General features: G+C 42.7%; 1 protein-coding gene across 8 annotated transcripts; it reads left to right on the forward strand.

The window, feature by feature from the left end:
- Positions 1-488: 488 nt before the first annotated feature.
- On the forward strand, positions 489-27,511 carry SAMD13 (sterile alpha motif domain containing 13). Of its 8 annotated transcripts, none has more exons than XM_065554119.1 (5): positions 489-948; positions 5,852-5,936; positions 17,549-17,660; positions 22,942-24,729; positions 26,361-27,511. In XM_065554119.1, exon 4 carries the CDS (start codon positions 24,040-24,042, stop codon positions 24,712-24,714), a length of 675 nt encoding a protein of 224 aa, XP_065410191.1. In that variant the 5' UTR covers positions 489-948; positions 5,852-5,936; positions 17,549-17,660; positions 22,942-24,039; the 3' UTR covers positions 24,715-24,729; positions 26,361-27,511. The 8 variants fall into 8 exon arrangements, with proteins under 8 accessions (XP_065410191.1, XP_065410193.1, XP_042696453.1 ...); XM_065554118.1 differs by lacking the exon at positions 489-948 and adding an exon at positions 4,184-4,450; XM_065554120.1 differs by lacking the exon at positions 489-948 and adding an exon at positions 4,184-4,446.
- Positions 27,512-27,634: the final 123 nt, after the last annotated feature.

The following is a 27,634-nucleotide window of genomic DNA, read 5'->3' on the forward strand; positions in this document are numbered from 1 at the left end:
CCCGGACCCTCCACCTTCCCTGGGGCGCACCCCGGGGAACGGGGATACAGGCCGGGAGCTTGCTCTCGGTCACCCCAGCCCCCCACCCAGAGCAGGTAGAGGATCTGGGGGCTCCCCACAGTGGCCCGGGCTCCCTGGACAACTCTTACCACAGTCTGGCTCTGACTCCCGGCCTAGCCAGGGTGCTGGGCCTCAGAAGGAAGAGGAGGAGCAGGGGCGGGGCTCCTGCATGTGTCCCACTTTTGCCTTTTGAAAAGGCAGTCACCCTAGTTGGGAGCAACAGCAGCAAAGCATTGTGAGACACCCGGGTTGCAGGGCAGGTGGTGACACAACCCCTCACTGGTCTAGATTGCACCCCAGAATGTGATTTCCTCCTGCCTGTTCATTGCTGTTCCTTCAACACCTCTTCCCTTCTGCCCTGATTTACCCCATCTGTCACTCCATTGAAGTAGCTGCACAGAGTGTAAATCAGAGTAGACGATCTTGGGCCCTGACCCAGCAACACATTATAAGCACATACTTAACTTTAAACATGGGAGCATCCTAAGCATCTAATTAACTTTGCTGGATCAGGGCCTTGGTGTATACGTTTGCACTCATTATGCACACCAGTTGAATGCCAGATTTGTGCAAGTTACACTACTGTATTCTTCACACGTTTTCTACTTGAGAAGTGCCTTACAAAACCACTGACCTCTCTGCAGCCATTGGCTTTTAGCCAGCTCACTACACACACCTGCTTAGCAGCAGCACCACACTCAGCCAGCAGGGGACCTCAGGGAAGAGAGAGTGCCTCATGCTCCTCTACAGTGACCACTTTGTCCAATTCAGGAACAGCAGTTTTTGATCCTGGCACATGTAATGGCATGTGTGGCTTGGGACATTAACATTCGTAAAGGCATGGTAGGCAAGGCAACCAAAGTTAAAATCTCAAAACTGTGTGCTAAGGTAAGTAACAGATTCTATCCTAATGCAATTAAGGAATGATAATCAAACTACAGGAAAATAGGGAATTGAGGGGGAAATGCAGTCCTTTGTTGGCAAGTTAATGAATATTTAGAGCCAGAGAACAGATAGTTTGGAGGGGGATGAGAAAGCAGGTTGTGTGAATTAGGACTTTTGTTTTGTTGCTATTAATGATCTAAGAGATAATTATGGGTATTATGCAGGTAGACTGGCAATGGATTGGCCTAAATCTGTGCCACTTTCAAATTGCCATCTACATCCTAGCAAGAATGAATTTTAACAACAAAACCGCCAGGTGATTTCTTCACTGTCAGATATTTTTCATCTTCTACAGCGTTGTGGAAGATTCTTATTAAGAAGGGGAATTTGGGATTTTTGCCTTCTTTTTAAGTTTGTATAAAATCTCTGAGTATTTTTGCTCTCTTGTCTAACTGCAAGGAAATATAAGGAAAACCAATATGAAGATTTTAAATATCCAGTTGACTCTCTCTCTCTCTCTCTCTCTCCCCCTCCTCCGTTCCTGGAGTCCCAGTCTGTCTTTCTTATCATAATTTATTCTATGATCATAAGTGTATTTTAAATAGTCATAGTAAAAGTAACTTTCACAGTGCTAATTTACTAGGTTGTTTACAAGCAAAGAGTAAATCAGGTTCCCTGCCCCTTTAATCAATGCTTTAAAAATTAATGCAGCATGGAGGAAGTCTCCTTCCCAATTAGTGAGTCTCAGAGGTAGGTCTGCATATTTTTATTGCGATCTCATAGTGACAGTAAAATCTAGACTGCTACTCTTGCTCTGGAGTTATGGACTACAGCTCCCAGCATGCCACACTATCTGACAGATTGTCTGTGATTGGCCAGAGCATCTTCTATTTGGAACTCTGCATGTGGGTGCAGCTGTATTGGAGGAAGGCAGCCTTTTGCTGGCTATGAAGAAAGGTAAGTGAGGTCTGCTGTGCACTTCAGAGGGAATGGGATTTTTTTAATATTCAGTTTCCTTCTTCTGACTCAGTTACTGCTATATTCCTCCCCTAAGCAGCTTCCTTAAAAATGCATGCTTTGCCCTGAAGTATATTTAGAGCAACTTACAACAGTCCTGTGTGGAGAGCCAGGACTTGCTGCTGGATTGAAGATGAGCTCAGAAGGATCATGCATTATTTTTAAAAAGAAGAATAAAAGAGGGGATTATCACACTCTTAAGAGCTTACATTCCACACAGCTTAACACTAATTGTTTCATTCTTTCAAGAGAAGTTTGCCTAGCTACTCCAGCAGAAAACTGAAGTTCCAAAGTGAAAGTGATTTGATTTTTTGTTTCACTTGATTTTCCCTTTGAACAAATTTGCTGACTTTTTCTCCCCCATGTCATTGCAAAAGAAAAGACATTTGGTTCTGTCTTGCTCTCCCAGATCTAAATTCCAGCATCTCTCTCTTCCACTAAAGGATTGCTGCACTTTGCTGCCAGGCATGTGTGAGGTATTTGGTTTTCTTGTACTGCAGATTCTTCCAGGAACATGGAAAGCTTCTCAGTAGAAAGCTGATGTTTGGATATTAATGTACAATATCTGCACTGATTTCTGAATGTTTGATCTTGTGCAGATAAAATAAACTTAGGGCCACCCACGGCTGACCCCATGACATGGAACTGAGAACTGCCTAGTTCACTTCATTCCCAGTGTGGCCTGGAAAATACCTTTCACTAGTAACAGAAGCCAAACAGTCCAACAAGACTCCATATCCGTCGCCTGCCTGCCCCCACCCTCTCCAACAATATTTCCCCAAACAGTATCTCTTTGTTAATTGAATTAAGTTACCTCATAATTGATTAAAAACAATAGAACCTGGGGATTAGGGCTCAGCATCGAACTCTTCCATAGGCCATTAATGTATTGGATTCATATTTCTGCTTTTAAAGGACTTTTAGGCAGAACACGTGTGCAGTGTGAACTTTATTTTAAATACTCTAAGGATTAATTGAACAGCATGATGGAAGGAATGAGAGGGTGTGAGGGAATAGCTGCCTGAACTTTGTATCCTCAAATGTCAGTTCATTACCAAAGTTAGAAACCAACCGATGCAGCAAATTCAAGATGTCCTCATTTAGAACTTGCTCACTTCTTGAGAAACAAAGAGAATTGCTTTGTGCAGCTAAACTGTCTAACAAACACGTATTTATGCCACATTTTCCAGTACATTAAGTGAGATGTGAAATGGCGGTGGGTTCCTTTGCTGTGTAACACTGCCCCATAAGTGTCTATTACTCCATTTGATTTATCTGTGTGTATTTATTTATTCTAAATAAATTCTAAAAAAAACCAAAAAAGCATGTACCACCACCACTTGCAGTGTCTTAACACAAAATTGTACTGTATGAATGGTTTGTGTCTGCTTTTTTTATTTACCTGTCATTGCATAATGCAGGCAAAGTGAAATTGCCAGGGAAATGGACTTTAACCCTTCCGTATAATACTTTGGCCAAAACCACTAATACCACGTTTTCAGTGACTGGAGTGTTCATGAAGATGTCAGATTAATAGCCTGGAGACCAAAGTATGCCATTCACACAATATTTATGGCACAGATAACAGTAGTGCAAAATTTCCCCCTTACCACCCAGCCAGAGGGCATCAGGACTGCTCTGGAGAGACCATCTTTGGAGTGGGAATTGAGCAGAGGTTCTTGATAGTCTTGACCTCTTTTTTGGATCAGCTACTTTACAGTTTGAGCAAAGTTGCTCCTAACAGAATTTACTGTTACTAAATACATTGCATTTGGTCGTAGGGGTGGGTGGGAAAGGTTTACACTGTCGAGGTCCCAAGAAGCAAATCACGAATCTTACACTGAATGTTAAGTTGTATTACTCCCCTGTATAATGATTTGGGAGGATTTTCTGCTCTCCTTGCAGGAACTCTTTCCTGAAAAAGAAATTGCTAAAACTGGACCCTCTGAGATTCTTTCCAAGGGCAAGTATTGTTAGAGCCTCGGCAGCATATTTGTTCCTGCAATATCTGAAATGTGCTTTCTCCTTATTTTTACTCAGGTTAAACTAGTTGGAAACTGCTCATGAATATTTAACAGTGTAAGCAGTTGTGAGGAAGCAGTTGTTTGATAAAAGAGGGTAGGGGGAAAGACTCATTAATTTCAAAAGAGTTGTGGCTCTTTTACAAGGCAGTTGTTAAGTGGATTCTGCAGCAGGAGACGTGTGATTTATAGCATTAAATAATTATGCTGAAGGTATTTAGCTAAAGTGAGCAGGCAGAGCACTGTGTCTTTAAAAAGTCAGCCATGAAACAGAAGGCAGTTGGTGCAGCTTGTATGTGGTTCCTAACGTCATGCTGGCTCTGAGCCAGCCTGATCTTATTTCACTGTGTCAAATTGTACCTCCTTATTGAATTCCTTTGCCAGCCTACTTTATGAAAGAAATCCTTGGGGGTTCTTTTGCTGTTCTTGATAAGCTTGTAAAAATGATTTGTTTTAGTTGCTTGTAGGTAGGTTTTTCTTTTTTACTTTTTTCCTAGAAAAATGACAATGTGGTGTAATGTTGCCTAGTGAATGATTTCTGAGATGCTTATAAAATGGTGAATGTGTGTAACTCAGTTTCCAAAATCTTTCCTTGTATACTGCAAAAAAAGAAAGCAACTCTCAACAGATCATCTCAGTAATTAAGAACTGCAAGTTTTTGTCTGTTTGTGTGTGCTGTAAATGAAAATACCACACACCTGCAGCTTTATTTCTTCTTTTAATCTTGTTTCACAGTATCAGGGAGAACATTTTGCGAATAGAATAATTGTTGCACTTGTCATTTTGCAGTAATCTCCTTAGATGGAGTGAGACGTGATTGGGGGGAATTGTATTAAATGATCTGATCTACAGTACAGAAAGAAACACCTTTTTGATTAGTTTGTAATAGTTGTATTTGGTGTTCTGCATCCTGTTAATTATATATTAAATATAGTAATGGTTTTTCAAACGTTTTTAAACGTTAATTTATATCCTAGATTTTTGTAAACTTGACATAGATGTAATGGTTTCCCATTCTTTTCTCCTTCAAAGGGCTCTGTGACATGTCATAGGCATCCATTAATGCCACAGCAAGAACATCTTGAATAGTTAGTTAGTTACCCAGTGCTCTGTGAAACAGGAGTGAATTGCGGGGGGGTGGGGGTGGTGGAGTCTTGGGTCACCTCTGCACTTCTCCCATGAACATAATAGTGGTGCAAAAATATGTACTGCGAAAATATCCCTGCACACTGCAGGGCGGGGGAAGAAGGGAGAATAAATTGGATTTTCTTCAATTTCACTCTAGCTATGAGTCCCCACTTCTCTCCTCTGCACTCACTACAGCTACTGAAGACACTTCACTAGCTGAGGAAGGATAGTCGTGTGGGAAAAGCACAGAAGTAGGCCTCAGCAGACATGGATTTAATTCCTGGTTCTGCCACAAACCTCCTGGGTAACCTTGGGTAAATAACCCAGCTCATCTGTGCCGAAGTTTCCCCACCTGTAAAATGGGGCACCAATACTTCCTTCCTCATAAGGATGTTGTGAGAATAAATTCTATACACATAGGTGAGATGCTAGAGTAATGGGAGGGGGGCATAGAAAACCCTATAAATAAGTATTAGAAAGCACTTATTTTGGAAAAGGGTCAAATCGAATGTTCAGTTCCTGTTTGTAGAGCAGAGAGCACCTCTGGAGTTTGCTCATCAGCTTTTCCTAGTTTATAAGATGTTACCAGCTTCTGAGGAAAGCAGGGTCCTGACTACACTTTTTCTCTCCAAAGGGAAGGTGGTTTTGTGCAGGAGAACACTCATTTCTGTTACATTATATTTCTCTTTTGTATTTACTGATTATTAAACACAGTTTTTTTCCCCCTCCTTATTGATTAGTTGCTGAACTTAAAGAAACCTCTACCCTCTCCATGCTGTCTGTTGACATGGAAAACAAGGAGAATGGCTCGCTGGATGTCAAAAAGTAAGTGAATTCCTGGGGAATGTTATATGTAGACAAAAACCAAAATTTCTTTAAATTCTTCCATTAGTTTTAATGGTTGAGGGTGGAGGGAACTGGTGTATTTATTGGTTTGCAAGCTTTCCCCATTTGCAGTTGTCTTTATTGCATTCCAGCTGGGAAACAGAGATCACAGACATTACATTGGTTAAAGGGGGCATCCTGCTGTCGTCTTTTCAACCATGACTGTTATGGAATTCCTTTCTGCACTCTGCATGTGGAAAACAAACATAAAGCAAATATGCACCGTGTACCTGATTATGTCAAGTTCATAATGGTCTGTGGGGGAAAATGCTTTGTTCTTCTTTGAGTAACTGTCCCTATGGGTACTCCACTCCAGGTGCGTGTGTGCCCGTGCACTTTCGATTGGAAATTTTTAATCAGCAGTGCCCATGGATCTGCACCTGTCCCCTCCCCATCCCGATGCTCTGGTCCAGAGGTGTATAGGGAGGGGCTGACCTGTCACTGCTCCAGTTCCTTCTCAGCCCATTGCGGCTTGAGTCAGAATATCACAGTGTTCGCTTGCTAGCCTTAATCCGGCGTGCTTGTTTTCTTCTTTTATTTTTTAATATTTTCTTTATTTACTTTGCTGTTTTCTTATTTTAATTTCTAGCACAAAATTCTGCTTTCTGGGGTGGGGGATCATCCCACACTTCTTTTGTTTGTGGTCAGGGCCTCCATCACCCTTGGCCTCTGCTGGTTTGTGGCCCTTATTCCTATGTAGGTTATACCCAAAATCCCAAGCTACAAACCCTGCCAGACCTGCCACAGGTCTTTTCCCCTCAGCGATGGGCATTCCAGCTGCCTCGGTGCATCTTACATCCCATCAAAGGATAAGGTCTTCTTCAGCTTCAAGAGCAGATCCAAGAAGCTAAGGGAGAACAGATTGAAGCTACTTCTTAAGGAGGGCTCCTTGAGCTTTGGGCTTTGAAACCCCCCCTCCCCCTCCAGTACATCAGCATCAGCCTCTCAGGGTGCTCTAGCTTCTTTGGTTCTGGCTCTGATAAACACAGACCAAGGGGCAGCTTCAGAGGCTTCAAAGCCTTCTAAAAATGAAAGCTACCATTCTCCTGACAGGGAACCTGAAAGAAAGGCAAAGTCACCCCAAAGTCCAGAGAGCAGGGAAACTCCGCATCCCAGTATGGGTACTGCCAAGGCTTCCACCTCTTCCAGTATCAACATGCCAGTACCACCGAAAAGACTTCCAGCAGACATACTGAGGAGTCTATCGGCAAGCATCCTAGTGCAGCACCATCATGGGTACCTGGATTGGAGCCCTCCAAACACAGATTCCTCTTGGTCCCTGCTCTGGTACAGTCTTCCTTAGGTCCTAAAGACTGCCCATCCAAGACTCCATTATCTTCCCATTCCAGCTTCTCTCTCCCCTAGGTATATCCCAAGGACGAGACCCCAGGAACCAGTTGGTGGTTGTCCCATCAATCTTGGCAGGACCTCACCATAGTGAGCTTGTGACCCTGGGGCCCTGTGATGGGGCATGTTTCCCATACTCGTCCTGAAGGGGGTTAATGTAGTCCAGAGGGGCCAATTAACCTATTAGTCTGCAAGCTGGGGGGATAGTTAGGCTGAAAGGAAAGCCTTAATTACAGTAAGCTCACCTATGCAGGAACAGGTGGGGCTTCTATGAAGCCAGGGAGCTGATAACAGATAGGGGCTGCAAGAAGTAGTCTGCAGTCACTTCCGTTGGAAAGGGAGGCATGTTTGGAGCTATAGAATTTAGTTTGCAGTTACTCCCTGGGAGGAAGGAATTTGGGTGGCAAAGCCAGAGCGGGAGAGCCAGAAGGAGTAAGAAAGGCACAGGGAAAAGACAGCAAGGTTCAGGATGTTGCAGACCTTGGCTGCTGATTATAGAGTCCCTGAGCTGGAACCTGGAATAGAGGCAGGCCTGGGTTCCCCTACCAGCCACTAGGGGAGTGACACCATTGGGGCAGTGAATGAGAAGACTTCCTGAGAATGTAAGGAAAAACTTTGATACCCTGGAACAGGAGGACTATAGTGACCAGGCTGGTGGGCCAAGCCATGAAGGCAGAGCACCCTGAGTAGCACCTGGAAGAGAGAGTGGCAGCAGGGTGTTCAGCGAGCAGCAGAAGGGGGCCTTGGACCTGAAAAGAGCTAATCCCCAGAGCAGCCAGGAGGAGGCACCTCAAGCGGTGAGTAGAGCACACCGTGGCAGACCCCTTATCGTGATCAGCAGTACAGACTGCTGTCACACAATGGGACTCACCAGAACAACAGCCACTGGTACCTAGGGACCCTCTTCCCCAGCCAGACCCTCCTGGGTCACAAGAATTAAGGTCAGAGGAGGAGGTATCTCCATCAGTGAAGTCCTCCTCCTCAACAGATAGGACTGTTATGCCCCCTCCATCATCCTATGCAGATGACTTCAAGACCTTCCAAGAGCTAATGAAGAGAATATCAGAGGCCCTGCAGATCCCCTTGGAATAGATATAGGAACCTTAGCATCCCCTGGTTTGCATACCTCCCCTCGAGGAAAGATTGCCTTGCCTAGCAATGATGCTCTATTGTTGCCAGCCTGTCCAATATGACAAACTCTAGTGATCATCCTGCCTACCTGCAAGAGGGCTAACAAAAACTACTAAGTACCAGCCAAGCGTTCAGGGTATCTTTTTCTCCCATCCCATCCCAAACTCTCTAGTGGTCAACACTGTTAACAAAAAAAAAAAATAGTACTGGTCCAGATGGACCCTTCACGATAAAGAGCTCAAACCCCTCACCTTCTCAGCCGCAAGAGATATTCCTCAGCTAGCAGCAACTGTATCTTCATTAGATCCAGAGGAATTGTTTGTTGCCCTCAACTTCCAAGATGCGTATTTCCATATGGCTAATAATCCAGCTCACTGATGAGTCTTATGGTTTGTTGTGGGCAACAACGATTGCCAGCACTGGGCTCTTTCCTTTGGCCTTTTAGCCAGCAAGAGAGTCTTCACAAAAGTCCTCTTGGTCACCACAGTCCATCTTCAACAAATGGGAATCGTCATCCTCCCCTATCTGGATGACTCACTCTTCAAGGGTTGCTCCTTCCTCAAGGTACAGTCAGCAACCAACAAGGACCTACCCTTCTTCCACTCTCTGGGCCTTCATCTCAATTCTGAAAAGTCTGCCTTGATACCTGTCCACACATAGACTGCGTTGGAGCCACTCTAGACTGCAGTTGCCAGAGCATACCTGCCCCCCAGACAGGTTCCCCACAAAGTCACTCTCATTGCTACACTACATCAGAGCCCCCAAACCACAGCAAGCCCTTCAACTTTTGGGACAGAGGGCAGCTTGTGACACTCCATGCAAGATTGAACTTTTGGTGTCTTCAAACCTGGCTCAAATCTGTCTACACTCCCAACAAGCACAAGCTGTCTGTTCCTCATAGAGTCCTCAACTCTCTCAACTGGTTGAGAGACCCCCCACAAGCTCTATGTGGGAGTTCCATTCTTGCTCTGACCTCCCACAAAGATCATCACTACTTGCCTCCATGTTAAGTTAGGGTACCCACTTTCAGCACTGCACAGCTCAAGGCAAATGGACTCTTGCTCCAATCAGCATCCTCGAACTCAGAGCAGTTTGATATGCTTGCTAACGCTGCCTACCCAAGATCAAAGATTCTCTGAGTCAAAGTAATGACAGTCTACAGAGCAGTCTATTTACCATGTAAATTGCCGAAGAGGAGCAAGATCCAGAGCCTGGTGCATCGCCCACCACATAGACATCGGAGCCATTTATCTGACAGGCCAACTGAATTCAGCCCTGAATTTTCACCCAAAATGTGTGTTCTGCACTGTCCAGCCCTCTCCTGGACAGTTCAGATATCTTAGGTCTGTTGCCCCTGTAAGGGAATCAATATCCAACCGTTTGTTACTTTAAATGGAGAGTTACTCACTCAATTCAGTTTAAACACAACACTGGATTAGTTTTGATTAAACAATAAAACAAGTTTATTTAACTACAAAGGCATTTGAAGTGACTACAAGTTCCAGGCATTAAAGTCAGAAATGGTTACAACAGAAATAAAGATAAAGCGCTTTCTAATGCTAAAACTTAACAAACCAGACTTGGTCAAGGTGAAATCCGTACCACATGTTCCCAGGAATGTTGCTGACCGAATTCTCAGGCCAGGATCTGCTCCCAAAGGCTGTTTCTTTTGTTGTCTTAGGTGAAAGAGAGAAAGTCAAATAGGAGGAGATACCTTGGGGTGGTTTTGCCCCTCACTTTACTGTTCAGTTCCCTTTTGAAATGGATTTTCCTGAGGGTTACCACTACATAAAGTTCACTCCCGCTGTGAGGCAGGAGTCATGGAGTGTTTAGGTGAAAGAGGTTTCATACTGTTGTTTGCTGTTCACGCTGTTTGTTTGTTTGTTCTTTTTGTTCCTGTCCCCTTCCTTGCCAATAAATGGCCACTTGAGAGCTTTTTGCCCAACAGCTTTGATGACATTTGGCTAGAGGTGTCATTTTGTCCTTTGTCTTTGAGAAACTGGTTTACCCAGACTTATCTGCTAAACACGCTTCAGACCTCATTTCAGGTTATGTTTATGACTTTACATAGAACGTTACTACAAACATTTCACCATGATATTATTGACCAGTGAGTTATTAGTTTTCAAATGATACCTCACAAGGCATATTATGTACACAGATTATTACAGTAGTGTGTAGGGTGTGACTACAGTGGTGCCTTCGGTCACCCCTACACTATTTGGGTAATTGGGAGTATGTTCTAGTCAGAAAACCACCACTGAAACCTTACCTGCAAAAGTGGAAGCGTTTCCAATCCTGGTGCGCAGAACAGCCACTCTGCCCTTCTGAGTCTCTCCACATGTACATACTTGATCACTGGCTAAATTTAAAAACTATGGGCCTCTCTCTGAGCTCCAGTAAGGTCCACCTAGCTGCCATTACAACTTTCTACCCACCAGTCCAGGGGTGTCTAGTATTCACACATCTTCCTGCTGCCAGGTTTATTAAGGGCTTCTCTAGCCATTTTTATAACATACAAAAGCCTACTACACCTTGGAACCTTAATCTACTTCTCACTGCCTTGAGAAAAACCCCATTTGAATCCATGTGAAGCTGTTCCCTTGTTTCAGTTACCTCATTCCTCATAGTCATTGTGACGTTCCCTTGGTGTTATCTGCTAGGTCACTGCAGTCCTCGACTCTGGGAGCCAGCCTTACTCTGCTCTGCTGTGAGAACCCCCACTCCTGGCCTGTTCACACACAGCCTCTGGCATGTAAGCTGCTTGGATTGTGCAACCAAATGACACTAGCCAATATCTCCAGTCCCAGACACAACCCTAGGAACTTCCGTCGTGCAGTGTCCAGTTATACCTGCTGGATGCTGCAAGCTTATATGAGTTTGTCAATTTAACGAAGAAATTGATATGTACCAGGCTTGTTATCCCAAGTAGAGTCTCTGACACGCTTCAAACCAAACACACTGCTTCAGGTAGAATAAACAAACACATTTATTAACTACAAAGATAGATTTTAAGTGATTATAAGTCAAAGCACAACAAGTCAGATTTGGTCAAATGAAATAAAAGCAAAATGCATTCTAAGCTGATCTTAACGCTTACCCTTACAAACTTAAATGCTGGCTGGTTGTCCTGCAGCCAGGCTCTCCCCTTTGATCAGCGTTTCAGTCGCTTGGTGGTGATGTCTGTAAATGGAGGTGGAAGAGAGAGGAAGAGCATGGCAAACGACTCTCCCTTTTATCATGTTCTTTCTTCCCTCTTGGCTTTGCGCCCCCCCCCCTTCAGGGTCAGGTGAGCATTACCTCATCGTAGTCCCTGACTGACCAAGGGAAGGGGGATGACTCGTTCGAGAGTCCAACAGATCCTTTGTTGCTGCCTAGGCCAGTGTCCTTTGTTCCTGTGAGGCTGGGCTGGGTTTGGCCCATACTTGCCCTGATGAGGTGTGAACTGCCTCTCTGCTCCTGGAGAGTTTTGCCTGAGCTTGTTTTAAGCCACGAGGACACATTTTTAGCCTCATAACTATATACATGAAATTACAACCTATAACATTACCATAACAACAAAGCTCAGTGTATCATGAGCCTTCCGAAGACACCCGACATGACAAACTTTGCATTGGATACCAACAGTCCTATTATAAGAATGAACATGGGGATGGATGCAGGGTGTTCCCCCGAGATATAGAGTGTCACTGTCATTAGCTGGCCAGAAGGGTAGGGGAACTAGGTGTACTTGTGGCTGATCCACTGTACACGGTATTCTACCAGGACAAGGCAACCTGATGTCCCCATTCTTGTTTCTTACCTAAGGTTTCATTAGACTTTCACATAAACAAAGACATTCAGTTACCACTTTTCTACCAAAACTTCATGCCTCATGGGAGGAAACCAGTCTTCACATTTTGGACATGGGAGGAGCTCTTGCCTTTTATCCTGAGTAGGAGTAACCTGTACAGAGCTTCTCCCAGACTTTGTCACCTTCTCAGAGAGAGTGACGGGATGTTCCATTTCCACCCAAACACTATCTAAATGGGTTTCAGGATGCTTTTGAGCATGTTACAAAGCTTTGGAAATGCATCCCCACCTAGGGTCACTGCCTATTCCACTAGGGCATAATCCACCTCTATAGCCCTACTTAAGAATTTACCCATCACAGACATTTGCAAGGGCACCACCTGGTCACCTGTGTGCACCTTTTCCTGGCACTGTGCTATTGTGTATGCTCCTAGGGTAGATGCAGCCATTGGCCAGGCTGTTCTCCAAGCTGTAGTGAATCCGCTGCCTCAGGAGCATAAATCCTATTGACAGTAGATGTTCCTAAATCCCCTTTTGAAAATGAAATTCAGGCTCCTAAATCATTTAGTTGTTGCACTGCTGAGCACAGCAATGCCTACCTACCTTTAAAATTCTGGGCCTTAATCTTTGCAGTTCATTGCACTTTTATTTTCTTATTTATGTTTGCTGTTCACATGACCAGTCATATAGAGCTTTCATGAATTTATGTTTGTACAAATGCTGAGAGTAAGCATCTAAAGTTGCAGTTACACAGCACCTTCCATCCTTACAGCCAGGGATTAACAAAGGAGATAGCATGAGGGGAGCTCCTCCTCTGTTGAGGGCGTGAGAACTGCTCAGACAGGGGATCAGAAGAGGGGTAGTTGGCAGGCCAGGTACCTGCCTGGGGCTTCCAGGCTTCCTGCCAGTGGGTGGCACAGCAGCCTGATGGGAGAAGTGTCCCAGCTGGGAGGCACCTATCCACCTGTTCCTAAGAGAGTTCTGTTCCCCTGCTGGCTTCTCCTCCCATCCAGAGATGATGACAGATGGAGATGATACATACATTTGGTGCAATGTCTTGTCTGAAATAACATATTTCCAACTTTCCTGTTTAAAAACCTCCAGGACCTGCTATTTTTATTCCTTTTGACATCCGTGCAGGTTCTTCACCCTGGTCAAATCTAAATAGTGGCACTGGGTGGGACCAATAAGCTGCGTGCATGCGTGTACACAGGCAGACGCATACTTTGGCTCGGTTGGCTGCAGGCCTGCTGCTTGGGGACATAAATTGCTTTCAGACACATTCCTTCTCATTTCCCCCGAAGGAAATAGACTGCATGGTGATGGGCACGATATAAAACCAGGTAGATAAATTAGATAAATGGTTCCTAATCTCTTTCTGCATGCTGCATCTCATCGCTACAAGATGATGATGCAACACCTTATTACCATGTAACATCAAGACCTTTGATGATAGCTATCAAAACTGGTGAGCTTCCCCTCCTATTTAGATCTACTTTAAGCACTGGTTACAGCACAGCAATACGCATTTATGCAGTAACTATACATGGATCATACCATGTATGTCCATTTGGAAACCACCCTCAATTAGAAGCCTCACCTTTGCCATAGGTGTTGCAGGGGGAAAGTAATCAAAACAAGGACAGCTTATATTTAATTATTTTCCCTTTTGGCTCAAATGGGAGAGGCTCAGCTGCTAATTGAAGGTGGCTATTTAAAGCTGGTGGGTAATGTAATTAAATTGAACAGAAGCTGTGGTTTCTAAGTGAATGTATACAGCATGTGTGTGCTTATGTACAAAATAAGCATTTGGCACTATGTTAGAGGTTATAAATAGCTTTAGTAAAAGCTGTTTTTTCAAGATGCTGCTGTATCTTTCCAGACCTTTCTGCTTCCACCACATGATGGCAATAAAGGCACAACACTCAGACTGTGGTGAAAAGCAAACAGGCCACAACTTTATTTGTAATCGGTGCATCTGGTACCAGGCAATTCAACCTGTCAGGTCATAAAACGCCAGCCCCTTTAAGGTTTTAAGGCACCCTGTGTGCCGGACATAAACACGTATTTATGGCTTAAGCTATGATTCTCACACATTCCCTTTCCTTGTCTAAAGAATTGAGCTTTGCACAATAATTAAGCAATGAGGAAGCTGTTCAATCCACAGTCTGGGAGCCAAGAAAGGTTACAAATCCAGCCAGTCTCAACTGGATTCTGCCACACTCCTTCCAAGCTTTAAGTTCTGTAGTTTTTGAAACCACCTCTCACTTGAGGTCCAGCAAGATGCTGCTACTTGTGAGGCAGAAGCCGGCATTTATTGGGACAAGTTAATCATCAGTGTAGCTCCATTGAAGTTAATGTATTTATACCTGGCGTGAGTCTTGACCATTGTGCATAAATATTTCCTGTACTGTAAGAGCAATAGCATGGAGAACTAAAACCTAAAAATAAAATGTTTTAAAACACGCCTTGAAGCACAATAAGCTTGAAATTAAAATGTATTTGTTAGTAAACTAAATTTTAGTAGGCATTTTTGCACATTAAATCTTTTGTTTGCTATATAGAAAGAATATGGAAAATTAAGCACTTTTAAAATTCACAATACTTTTTTAATGCTCAATTTTTATTTTAAGTGGCGTGATGATGCAGATTGTAAATGTGATGTGAGAGGCATATTCTGCACTTTGGGGAAAATGCAGAGATTTATGTAAAAATCTTAAACTAAAATGCATTCTGTATTTAAGAGAAATACTACAAGTATTCTGCAGTAGTCATCCCAGTTAGCAAATCCTTTGCTTGCAGTGAATAGTATCTTACTCCACAATTAGCCCCATTGAAATCAGTGGGTCTGTTTGTGAAGGGCTCTCAGCCTGGCCCTTAACTTACTGTGGTTTTTGGGCTATTGCTGTGGAATGCTTTTGTATTATATTTAATGAGTGACAGAAAATGTTTTAAAGGGGCTAAAATACTAATATACAAGCAATGTTACCATGCAACTTCAAAGATCCAGAATTCTGTGGTCACATACAAATATAGATCCCAGGAGTCAGAGGAGAAGCAACAGCCAATCACACAACTGGGAGACCCCCCCAAAGCGCTCAGTGAAGTTTGAGCCACCATCTGCAATTCTGCCCCGTTCTTTGTGGCTGGTCAAAAGCAGTTAGGACACTGTGGACCCTGTGCTGACAGAGATAATCACCGCCTCTTTCCGTGAAATCGATCTTCCTGCCACTCTGAAATGCACAGTGGTCTAGCATTGCTGCCTGACTAAGCCCGGGCGAGATGGAAGCGGTGATAGTGGGAAGAGGAACCTTTGGAAGAATAGGCCAAAATCAATCTCCTGAGCAATCAATCACCTGGTGCTCAGCATGCTCTTTTGACTCTGTCCAATACTGGCCACAATCTGCAATTTGAATCCTGACTGTCAAGGCCCGAAATGGACTTGGCCTTTGCTATTTTAGGGATTACATAGATCCCTAAGACCACAAGCAACCACTATAGTCATCAGGAATGGTGGAGCCCTGCTGCTACTACCCTGATGGGGGCCATATAGATATCTAGACAGATACTCTTGCTGTGGTAAGCTAAGACCCTTCGGGGCAGGGACTAGACCTTCTCAGCAGCAGGAACTCCCTTCCATCACAGTGATTCTGAACCTCATGAGTTTTGAGGTCAGATGCAAGATTCACCATCTGGGCATTGCTTTCCCTATTAGCAATCCAAACATAGCTCAGTATAGACAGATGCAGGAAGAGACGAGAGAAGGAAAAGTGAAGCAAGAGAATTAATTTTTAAAATTTCTAAATCCACTCCAATAGATAGTACAGTCTTCTTGAGTATTTGTATGCTCACATAAGCTTTGGTAGCCTTTGCATTCCATAGCGACGAGTGAATTATAAATACATAGATATGCATATATGTGCTGTGCACCTGGGATTAGACTCCAGGGCTAAAGACTGACCAAAGATGAAAGATATTGTAAATGTCCTTAAAAAAACAACAAGGAGTCTGGTGGCACCTTAAATGTCCTTGTCTTTCATGTTCAAACTAAAGGAAGCTAGAGCAGTAAGTCTCCGGGCCAGATTTCTGACGTGGGACACATGCATGCAAATCCTAGTGGTTACAATGAGATCTTGGGCCATGTATCTAAAGGCTGAATTTTGGCTTCTAATTATTTATATTCATATTCAAAATATGTATTATAAAGACCTTTGGCTGTGGCTCTGTTTCTCTCTTGGGAACCCCTTTAATCGTTTGAGACCGTGGAAGTGTTTCGCCTGATTTCAGAAATATATATATAAATTAGTTCTTGTTATTTCCTCATTGATGCTACAACTGAGCCATTGACAGGGATGGCACAGTTAAAATGGAGAATATCTGTGGCTGAACTTCTTTTGTACATTGAAAGCTGTAGCTGTAGAAGCATTTTATAAAAGCAGGTGTTTCCTGTGAGTGACTACTTGCTGTTCATCTCCTGAAATTACTGGATGAAAGCCAGAGTCAAGCTAGTTATGTGCAGGTTTTATTAACAACTTGCAGAGCCAAAAAGGTTATCTGAGATAAGAAGGTAGGTTAAGGATAAGTAATGCTGTCTGGAATCACTCTGAATTAATAACTAATGGGTAACATTCTGAACGATTTGTTGTTTCTGATGCTGCTGAAAGCAATTGGCTGAGGTCAGCCACAGAAAGGAATCAATTCTGACTGTGTTTAACAGATGTTTTCTAGGATTCTTAGCTGATTAGAAAATCCATAGATTTGTTAAGTCTTAAAGGCAATGTTGAAAGACTTGGATAATGGGAGCATGTAGAGTGTTTAACGGTGCAGATGCATCCCTGATTCATAAGAGAGTTTATGTATATATTCCACTGGGGATATGCACATTGGCAAAATACTGAAATCATCTGAACAGAGTTTGGTAGGAGAAAACAAATAGCAAACAAAGTCTTGGGAGACTGGTGTTCAATCCCAAACTTGGTACGTCTTGTGCTCCAAGGCCAGTAGGGGACTGGGGAGAGCTGTGAAGGCAGCATGTTCAGCCCTTACATGAGGAGGAGTCTCTATTGACCCCGTCTGGCCAATTGGAGGACTAGCAGTAATGTATTCTCAAGGGAGAGGTATCCCGCCTTTCTCTGGTGTCCTTGACACTGGGCCTTTGAAGTGGGGAAGAATGTGAGTGACTGTCATTTCTTTAAGAGCGTCCTGGAGGATGCCTTCCTCTGGGGGAAAGAGTACGTGGGTTGCACACATAGTGATTACCTGTCTACATTTGCATTTTGTAGTTCAGTAGAGAATGGGAGACCTCCTGACCCTGCTGACTGGGCTGTCACTGATGTCGTAAATTACTTCAGAACAGCAGGATTTGAAGAACAAGCCAATGCTTTTCAAGAACAGGTAAATCGGATTGGATTGACTGTCACTGCCCTTTGACTCCTCACATTTTCATTATAGGGGCTGGTTGTACAAAGGTTAGTGCATGGTAAGTCTCCTAGAAAGGGAACATTCTGGGTGGCAACCATTGGGATTATTATCTTTAAACAATATCCTCATTTTACAGGACATGCACTATAGCTGGAGGAAGGCTGCTCTTGTGATCTAAGCATTAGACTGGGACCTGAAGAATCTGAGCTCTATTCCTCACTTGGCCACAGCCCTTTCTGTGTGATCTCAGGAAAGTCACTTAAATGCTCTGTGCCTAAGCTTCACCATATGTAAAATGGGAATAGTACTTCCCTACCTCTTAAGTTCAGTTGCATGCTGCTTTGTTGCCTGGGAGTCTTGCTCTCTTGGTTTGAGGAAAGGTTCCTTGATTAAAGTCATTACAAGTAATCAGGAAACAGAGAAATTGAATGTGGGGGAAAAGCAGTAGCCTTCTTGCATAGCAACAGCACATTGCTCTGCTACATGAACATAAGAACGGCCATACTGGGTCAGACCAAAGGTTCATCTAGCCCTGTATTCTGTCTTCCACATTGGCCAATGCCAGGTGCCCCAGAGGGAACAGAATAGGTAATCAAGTGATCCGTCCACTGTCACCCATTCCCAGTTTCTGGCAAACAGAGGCTAGGGACAACCATCCCTGCCCATCCTGGTTAATAGCCAGTGATGGACCTATCCTCCATGAATTTGTCTAGTTCTTTTTTGAACTCTGTTATAGTCTTGGCCTTCACAACATCCTCTGGCAAAGAGTTCAGCAGATTGACTGTGTGTTGTGTGAAGAAATACTTCTTTTTGTTTGTTTTAAACCTGCTGCCTATTAATTTCATTTGGTGACCCCTAGTTCTTAAGTTATCAGAAGAAATAAATAATACTTCCTTATTTACTTTCTCCACACCAGTCATGATTTTATAGACCTCTATCGTATCACCCATTCGTTATCTCTTTTCTAAGCTGAAAAGTCCCAATCTTATTAATCTCTCCTCATACAGAAGCTGTTCTATACTCCTAATAATGTTCTTTGCCCTTTTCTGAACCTTTTCCAAGTCCAATATATCTTTTTTGCAACGGTTCGACCATATCTGCACGCAATATTCAAGATGTAGGCGTACCATGGATTTATATAGAGGCAATATGATATTTTCTGTCTTATTATTTATCTTTTTCTTAATGATTCCCAACATTCTGTTTGCTTTTTTGACTGCCTCTGCACATAGAGTGATCCACATTGAGTGGATCACTATCCACAATGATTCCAAGATCTCTTTCTTGAGTGGTAACAGCTAATTTAGACCCCATCATTTTATAAGTATAGTTGGGATTATGCTTTCCATTGTGCATTACTTTGCATTTATCAACATTGAATTTCATCTGCCATTTTGTTGCCCAATCATCCAGTTTTGTGAGATCCCTTTGTAGCTCTTCGCAGTCTGCTTTGGACTGAACTATCTTGAGTAGTTTTGTATCTTCCACAAATTTTTCCACCTCACTCTTTATCCTTTTGTCCACATCATTTATGAATATATTGAGTAATACTGGACCCAGTACCAACCCATGGAGGACACCACTATTTACCTCTCTCCATTCTGAAAACTGACCATTTATTCCTACCCTTAGTTTCCTACCTTTTAACTGATCCATGAGAGGATCTTCCCTCTTATCCCATGATAGCGTACACTATATCCACTGGATTCCCCTTGTCCACATGCTTGTTGACCCCCTCAAAGAATTCTAGTAGATTGGTGAGGCATGATTTCCCTTTTCAAAAACCATGTTGACTATTCCCCAACAAATCATGTTCATCTATGTGTCTGACCAGGGCCGGCTCCAGGCACCAGCCCACCAAGCATGTTCTTGGGGCGGCGCCTGGAGGGAGGCGGTGCGGCGGGGTGCTCCGGCCCGAGAGCGGGGCCGTGATTGGGCTTGCCGCCCTCCCCGCGGCACTCCGGCCAGTCAGGGAGAGCTGGGCCCTGGCTGGGCTCGCCGCCCTCCCCCCGGCGCTCCGGCTGGTCGGGGAGAGCGGAGAGCCGCGGCAGGCTTGCCGCCCTCCCCCCAGCGCTCTGACCGCCGGGGAGAGCGGAGAGCCCCAGCTGGGCTCGCCGCCCTCGTCCTGGCGCTCTGACCGCTGGGCGCTCTCCGCCCTCCCCCCAGCACTCTGGCCACCGGGGAGAACGGAGAGCCCCAGCCGGGCTCTCCGCCCTGCTCCCGATGCTCCGGCCGGTCGGGGATTGCGGGCCCACGGCCGGGCTCGGTGTCCTCCCCTGCCGCGCTGGGGGGTGTGTGTGTGTGTGTGGCTTTTTTGCCTAGGGCGGCAAAAAAGCCAGAGCCAGCCCTGTGTCTGACAATTCTGTTCTTTACTATAGTTTCAACCGGTTTACTTGGTACTGAAGTCAGGCTTACTGGCCTGTAATTGCCTTGAGAAAGATGTTGGATCTTCACTAGTTGGGCTGCTGGAGACGAGGCATAAGACACTGGTATGCTTTTTATCTCAGGGGAAACAAGATGATGGCTGGAACAGCCTACTCCTACAGCATTTCTGCCATTTGAGTAGAAGCAGTGAAGCCAAAGGTGACACTTCCCCCTTAGATGAAAGGTTCCACAGTAGCTGTCTTGATGTGACAGGGAAGGATCAGTGAAGAAGAATCAATGAAAAAGGTAGCCAGGGACTGATCACTCAGTAAGCTGTTAATGCAGTATGGATCCTTTCTCCTACAGGTCACTGTTTCATGGTTCAGTACCGACAAAAGTCACAACAAGGACCTAAAGTCCATGTGGAATGAGTTTGGTGTATCTTGTATAGAGTGGACAAGCATTCACATAACCATCATCATCATTACTGATATTAACTGACACACTTGCTGGCAGTCTGTCAGCTGTGAGGTTAATGACTGAATGGATCATTGAAACTGGGCTACTTGCACACAGCTGAGGAGCAGCAGTGGGGCAGTGAAGGGAAATTTGCACTAGAACTGCCCATGATGTGCCTGCCTCTTTTGTAGCAAGAGACCATACATCTCCAGGTCTGTTAGTCTGGCACCGTTCCTGATCACTGAGACCCAAATGTTCAAACTTGGGTGCTCAAAGTTTGGCACCAAAATTCATATTTAGGCACCTAGATAATTGCCCTGATTTTCCAGAATGCTGAGCAGTCATAACACAGGGTCAGTGACATCTGTGGGTGTGTAGTACTTCTGGAGATGAGTCCTTGGTGCACCCAAGTTTGAACACCTGGGCCAAAATGTCTTTTAACAAAAGAACAAATAAACAACAATGTCGTCTTCTGTGAAAATCTTCTATCCATAATGAAGATATGGGAAACTTGGAAACAGTTTTATTTTTATTCTCTGCATCCTTCGAGGGGAAGTTTTTCTTAAAAGCTGCTTATTTCATTTACTTCAGGATTTGATAAATTACAAAATATTGGCCAGATAGAAATTACAGCTGTAAAAACTGCATAGTAATAATCTCTTCCTGACGTTCTATTTTCTTTGCTTGATTTTTACAATTTTTGCAAAATTAATGTTTTTTGCAGCTGATAAGAACAATTTTGAAGGGGAGGATAGAGATCTGGAATCTTTTTATATATGTAACATATGTATATGTAACATATATATAAATAAACCATATTTTTTAAAAATCATACAATTCAGCAACCATCTTTTTAATTTGGCTTAAAAGATATTATAGCATGCATGTTTTAGCAAATATTTAACAGATTTCAGGACCTGTAGGTTGCCTCTTTGCCTCTTACATTCTGATGTACCTGAAATCTTTGCACTAAAAGACTTTGGTCATTTAATGGCGATGGTTCTAAACTTTGATACAAAACTTCTGTCTCTCACCCCACCCATCCATCCTTTCAGCACCTCCATAAGGCGTTTCAAACGTTGCAGCTCTAAACTTTTCCTCTCACAGACAAGAAGCCTGTCAAAATTCCATTCTAGCCTTCTTTATTTGGCATAGAGCCATCCAGTGCTAAAATGAAATGCAGGCTTTCCCAAAAAAAAAAAAAAAAAAAAAAGTGGCATTCAAAAAGGAATAAAATTAACTTCTTGCTACTGAATTAATCTAACTGATCTTAAAGCCTGAGAAATGAAGTCCCAGCTGATGATGATTTATCAGTGCAGCCTGGGGACTAAATTTAGTTTCATTCTTGTGGGAAAAACCCTTGGGTAATTCTCTGGAAGGGCTTGAGGAGCCTCTTTCTACAGCTGCTGCTAACTGCTCAGCATATTTTACATTTAAAGATGAGTAATCGGACAGATGAGATTTGACTGAGTCTGTTACTTCTCTAACACCATCAAGAACATCACCTGTGACTCCTTTCCACCACCCCACGAAGGGTGGATTTATGATTAAGAAAGAGACAGTCCGATTAGTCAGGGGCTCTGGCTTTTCTTCCTCTGACAGATGTGCCTGGGTGAGTTCAGTCAAGAATCTTACTCTCTGTGTACCTCCGTTGCCTTGTCAGTAATGCAGTAGGAACAATTGCCATCTTTACTGCACTCTTGTGAGGCTGACTCTCAAGAATATCTGCAGAGCTTCTGAGATCACCTGATGGAAGGAAGTATAGAAGTGCTAAGTGCTGTTTTTATTATGAGGAAAGTAGGACAGCAGCTGTGGTTTTGGGAGGAAAGCTGCTAGTTCAGGTTCCATTTATCTCTGTGTGTTTCTGTTAATTGTGGGATCTCTAAGGGTCCTCAGATCTTTATCATCAGGAACCCAGCTGTGGCAACACAGAGGGATCCCTAGCTGTGCTGGCATTGGCTGCTGCCCCCGGCTATCCTCTGTGAAATTGCACCAGGAGTTAATGCTATCTCAGGACTTTCCACCCTACTTATGTACTCGCCTGAGGGCAAGAACGGGCAGGCATGCATATAATGTGGCTCTCTCCCCACACACTTGCAGGGGGAAAGTGACTGTGTGTGTGGAGGGAAGCGTCCCACATAACCCCTTGCCTTACCTTTGCCATGGAAAATTGTTCTCCACTGTATTGCTTCCATTAAGTAGAGGGAACACATGGGCCATTCTTTTGTATAGTGGTTGGCTGCAACATATGTATTAGGGAATTGTTGGAAAATGTGATTGCTTGCTTTGTTCTTGAATCCCACCTTTAGCATAATAGTAACTGAGTCCACACTTTTTTGTAAGGGATGTATAATACATCTCTGAATACTCAGCCATAAAATACACTGATAAATGGCTCCAAGCTGCTTTAAAACCTGAACATGTCTTACAGATGAGGAAAAAGATCCGAGGAAGATCTCTGTGAAGCTCAAAAGCCTATCTCTTCTACCAACAGAAGTTGGTCCAATAAAAGATATTACCTCACCCCCCCTTGTCTCTCTCAGATGAAGAAAAAGACATTTTTTTAAAAAACTGTATATTGTGAATACTAGTGTAAGTGGTTAATTATAAGGTGATTATACTTCTGCTGGTATTATTAAATCTTAATATTTCTCTCATTTCAGTGGATGTAAGTCGATTTTAGTGGAAGAAATTACTATAAAAAAGTGAAAATAGCAAATTAGCAGGGAACGGGTTGCTGTAACTGTGAGAGAGTGGAGGATAGAGGGGAATTAGAGAAGCCGGAAGATGCAAAATACTGAGACAGAAAATATGAGCCATAAACATTCTGAACAATTGGCTCAAAGAGCAAGACACTAAAATAGACTGCAACACATTGCAAGGCTGAATTCGAAGAGCTTTGCTAGTATGCCTGCATTGCTTCAGCAGATGAAAACACAAGTCCTGACAATGCAGCTGGTGTGTGTGGGTGACTTGATGCATGTAACCCTTTGCCACATGTTACGACTTTGTATATTTAACAGAGAAAGCAAAACTTGCAGTGCCAGCTACCAAAAACAATAATAATATTCATGTCTGTCATGTAGCCAGAGGGTTATATTTCAATAATGCTAAATTCGACTCTTCATAACCACTGTCACAGCACCTTAAGCAATGAGATTGCAGTATGCAAATGAACTAAAGTCCTCAGCATGGTTATTAGCTGACTTATCTCTGATGTCACAATCCCCACTCCAACAAAGGCCTCTTCATAGCTATCCTGAAAGCAGACTGTTGGTTGGAAAATAGCTAGTTTTCCATGTCTCTCTCTAACGAAGATACCTTAACAAAAACATGGAGGAGCACAGAGAGACATTTTGTAAATCACTTTAATATAAACATGTTTTCCTTTTAAAAAATTTCTGATATTACTCAACCATATTAAACTTGAGGGACAGAGAGAGTGCTGAGAGGAATTAGAGTTTCACTGGATTGCCAATGGTTGCTGAGGACAGAGACTGAATTTTGCTGCTGAGAACATCTTGACAAGATGGTGAATTATTATGACATTCTAGGTATTCAAAGAAATGCCTCTGCAGATGACATTAAAAAGGCATACCGAAAACTGGCATTGAAGGTGCACCCTGATAAAAACCCAGAGAACAGAGAGGCAGCAGAGAGGAAATTCATACAAGTCTCTAAGGCATATGAGGTTTTATCTGATGCCAAAAAACGGGATGTCTATGACATGTCTAGTGAAGGAGGTATAAGTGGAAAAGACAGAAGAGGTAGAGGTGAAGGTGGAGGGAAAGGTAGAGAGAAAGGCAGGGGTGGGAGTCACTTTGATACTGAATTCTCATTCAGTAGCCCCCACACAGATGTGTTGAGAGGAATGGACTCCTTTACAGTGAAACTCTGGGATGATCTACTTGATGGAATTTCTGGCATTCGGCAAGGACTCCATGGAAGAAGAAGCAGAAGTGGTGAAGGATACTCTGTCTCTATTGCTGGAGTGTCTCCTATTTCAGGGACTGGATTTACTTCATTTGGTTCCCAGCGAGTTGGGGGCTGCTCTTCATCCTCCATCACGTCACTGAACAACAGTGGGAAAGGCAACTTCAAATCAGTCATAACGACCAGCAAAATAGTTAATGGCATCAAAATCACTACCAAGAGAATTGTGATGAATGGAGAAGAAAGAGTAGACACCATTATTGACCATTAAAATTCTCAACAATTGGTAAGAGGCAGCTACTATACTTGGATAATGCGATATTGAAAACACACATTTATCAGAAATATTAAATTATGATGAGCTTCATTTGAGGGATTAACCAGAGTAATGAGGCTGTGGGGGAAGTTTCAACCAAAATCTACTTTTCATTTGCTGCAGCCTAATTGAAAATATTTATAAACAGTTCTTCCAAAGTTATTGTGTGTGGGTGCCATAGACTTGTCAATTAATTTTTGGGCTATCATTAATGCATATATTTTGTCTATAAAATTGTTGTGAATTCTCTGTGGACTTCGCATTTATTAATAGTTATCCAAAGTGAAGAACGATCAGAGTTCAGGCCAATCAATACTTACACTAGCATGAATCTTATGTTTTTCCTTTTGTTTGAATTGTGAACCCAATGGCTAATATGCTCTGAAGTTAACATTCTCAGGACAAACTTTGTTCATTTCAATTAGTAAGGAAAAATGTGTAGTACTGGAAGATGTAAATACAAAATAACATTGCATTTCTGGTGGGTTGTTTTCTGTATAGGCAAATAGCAATGAGTATAGGGAGTGAACTGGGTCTAAGTTATTTGCTAACAAGTTCTAAATCATTAAATGCTGTTGTTTTTGTGGGAAAAAGAACATAAAACAGTGTAGGCAAACTGGGACTTGCTGACCTCAGAAAGCAATCCAGCTACACCATGTAATGCCAGAAAGGTATTGCTCATTACACTTCTTTGATGCATGTATAGAGCCTTGTAGGTGTAGCTTGCGTTCTGTGGATTGTGTCACACAGTATCATTGCAGTCAGTGCTTAATTTGTAATGAAAGAGGTGCCAGGGCTCCAGCAATTTATTTACATTCATAACTGATGCAGCAAGCCCAGAGGTGCTGGCACTCAGCCCTGGCAAGCCTTGGCACAAATTAAGCACTGCCTGCAGTATTGTGAGGGGAAGGATGGTCTTGTGATGAAAGCACAGCACTGGGACTCGAGGGATGTGGATTCTGTTTCTGGCTCTGTGACCTTAGAGAAGTCACTTTGAGGCAAATTTTTAAAAGTGGCCTCAGATTTTGGGGTGGGATTTTCAAAAGCGCCACAGTGACATACACTCTAAATAGGGCAGACGAAGCAAGGGAGAAAGGAAATATTATTACCTTCTTTTAAAAGGCAGGGAACTGCGGCACAGAGACATCAAGTGACTTGCCAAAGGTCATACAAAACAATCTATGGTAGAGCTGAGACTTGAACTCAGATCTTCTGCACCACAGGTCACTGCATTAGGCACAAGACCACCCTTCCTTCTGTACCTACTAATTAAAACATTTACCAGCATCTGTGAATTTGAAACAAATAACTGGGAAAAATCTCAAATGCGAATGCTTCTAGCTAGACACCTGAATAAATAGCATGATTTCTAGAGGTGCTGAAGTCAATAGATACTGCAGGGGGTGAGCACTTTTGAAAATCGGCCCATCAGCAGATGTCATCATTTGTTTACAGATGTTTACAGTTTATGAAAAAATAGAGCATAGTATTTCTGTTTTTCATGAATGATCCTCTTTAGTATACTCTTGTCTGTTGAGAATAGTTTTGTAATCTTTTAGATGTGTACGTTACCCTTAATTACTCGTTAATTCTTTTTCTAGGAAATTGACGGCAAATCATTGCTACTGATGACAAGAAATGATGTATTGACTGGACTTGCGTTAAAACTGGGGCCAGCTCTGAAAATCTATGAATATCACGTAAAGCCTCTACAGACACAACATCTAAAGAACAATTCTTTATAGCAAATGGTCTAATTGGGGTCCTGTTGTGCCTCCAATAACAATAAATAAGCAATTTGGTTTCATGTGATGGAACTTTGTAAAGAGAGAATATATGTCTTAAGAATTTAAACCAAATGGAAATGATATATATCCTATTGGATAGATTTGGCAATATACTGTACTATGACTGAACTGAGGGATGGTGTGGATTTTCACATGGTACATAATGATTTTCTCTTCCAGCTCCCTAAACAGAATACATTGAGATGATTAAGTCAGATTCTGAACAAAAAGTGAAGAAAGGGAGTTTTTCATTTCTAAGCCAAACAAGAGGTTAATTTTCAAGAATTACTTAAAATACTCTTAAAAGTTTACATATATTTGGGGAGAGGAAGCAAAAGTAGATTCTGATTTATGTCAAATATCTACTGAAGTTACTGCTCCTTGTAACTTGTGCGACTGGATTGGGATTTGCCAACTCACCCCTTTTTGCAAAGGGTCCTATTTTTGACCTTATTAAGGTTTATTTGTGGTATATTGCAATGTTTAAAGCTGTACATACAATTAACATAGCACCTTCTATAGCAGAAGGCCTTCCTAAGAGGTGAAGCTTGGTTGTGTGTTTTTGGTTGTGTTCATATTTTCAGCTTGTTTTCACCCAGTTTTATTCGCAGTTCTAAGTAAGGTATACTTGTTTTTAAATAGCGTGTGTTGCTTTATAAAACAAAAAAAAAGTTCATTTTATTATTTTAATTTATAAAAATTTCTTACAAATTTTGCAGAACATTGTATAAAGAGTAGATTTCTGCAGTTTTTTAAAAAAATATTATTGTATTTCATGATGTTTCAATGAATAATTTTGATGTTTTACTTGATTTATGGTTTAAATATTTGTTTCCAAAAATGTGAAAGAAGTTGTCTTGTTACCATAGATCTCTGTTAAAAGAGAGTCTCGTTCAATCTGTTTGTACTAGTTCCCAGTTTAATTGGCTACTGGCTACCGCAATAAAGCATTGCTTAGGTTTTGATTCCGTTTACTTCAAAGCTATCTATTCTCTCTATATTTTCTTAGTTGTGGTATCAGAGGGATCCCATTTCTTTTTCTCCATCCAGCCAATAGTGGGGGTCAGGAGACTTCTTACTGTTCAGTG

The sequence above is a fragment of the Chrysemys picta genome, chromosome 8 (genome assembly GCF_011386835.1).
Source record: "Chrysemys picta bellii isolate R12L10 chromosome 8, ASM1138683v2, whole genome shotgun sequence".
Classification (NCBI taxonomy): Eukaryota; Metazoa; Chordata; order Testudines; family Emydidae; genus Chrysemys; species Chrysemys picta.

What these genes read in the sequence shown, in the direction of transcription:
- SAMD13 (XM_065554119.1), top strand. Translation starts at nt 24,040, where the DNA reads ATGGTGAATTATTATGACATTCTAGGTATTCAAAGAAATGCCTCTGCA.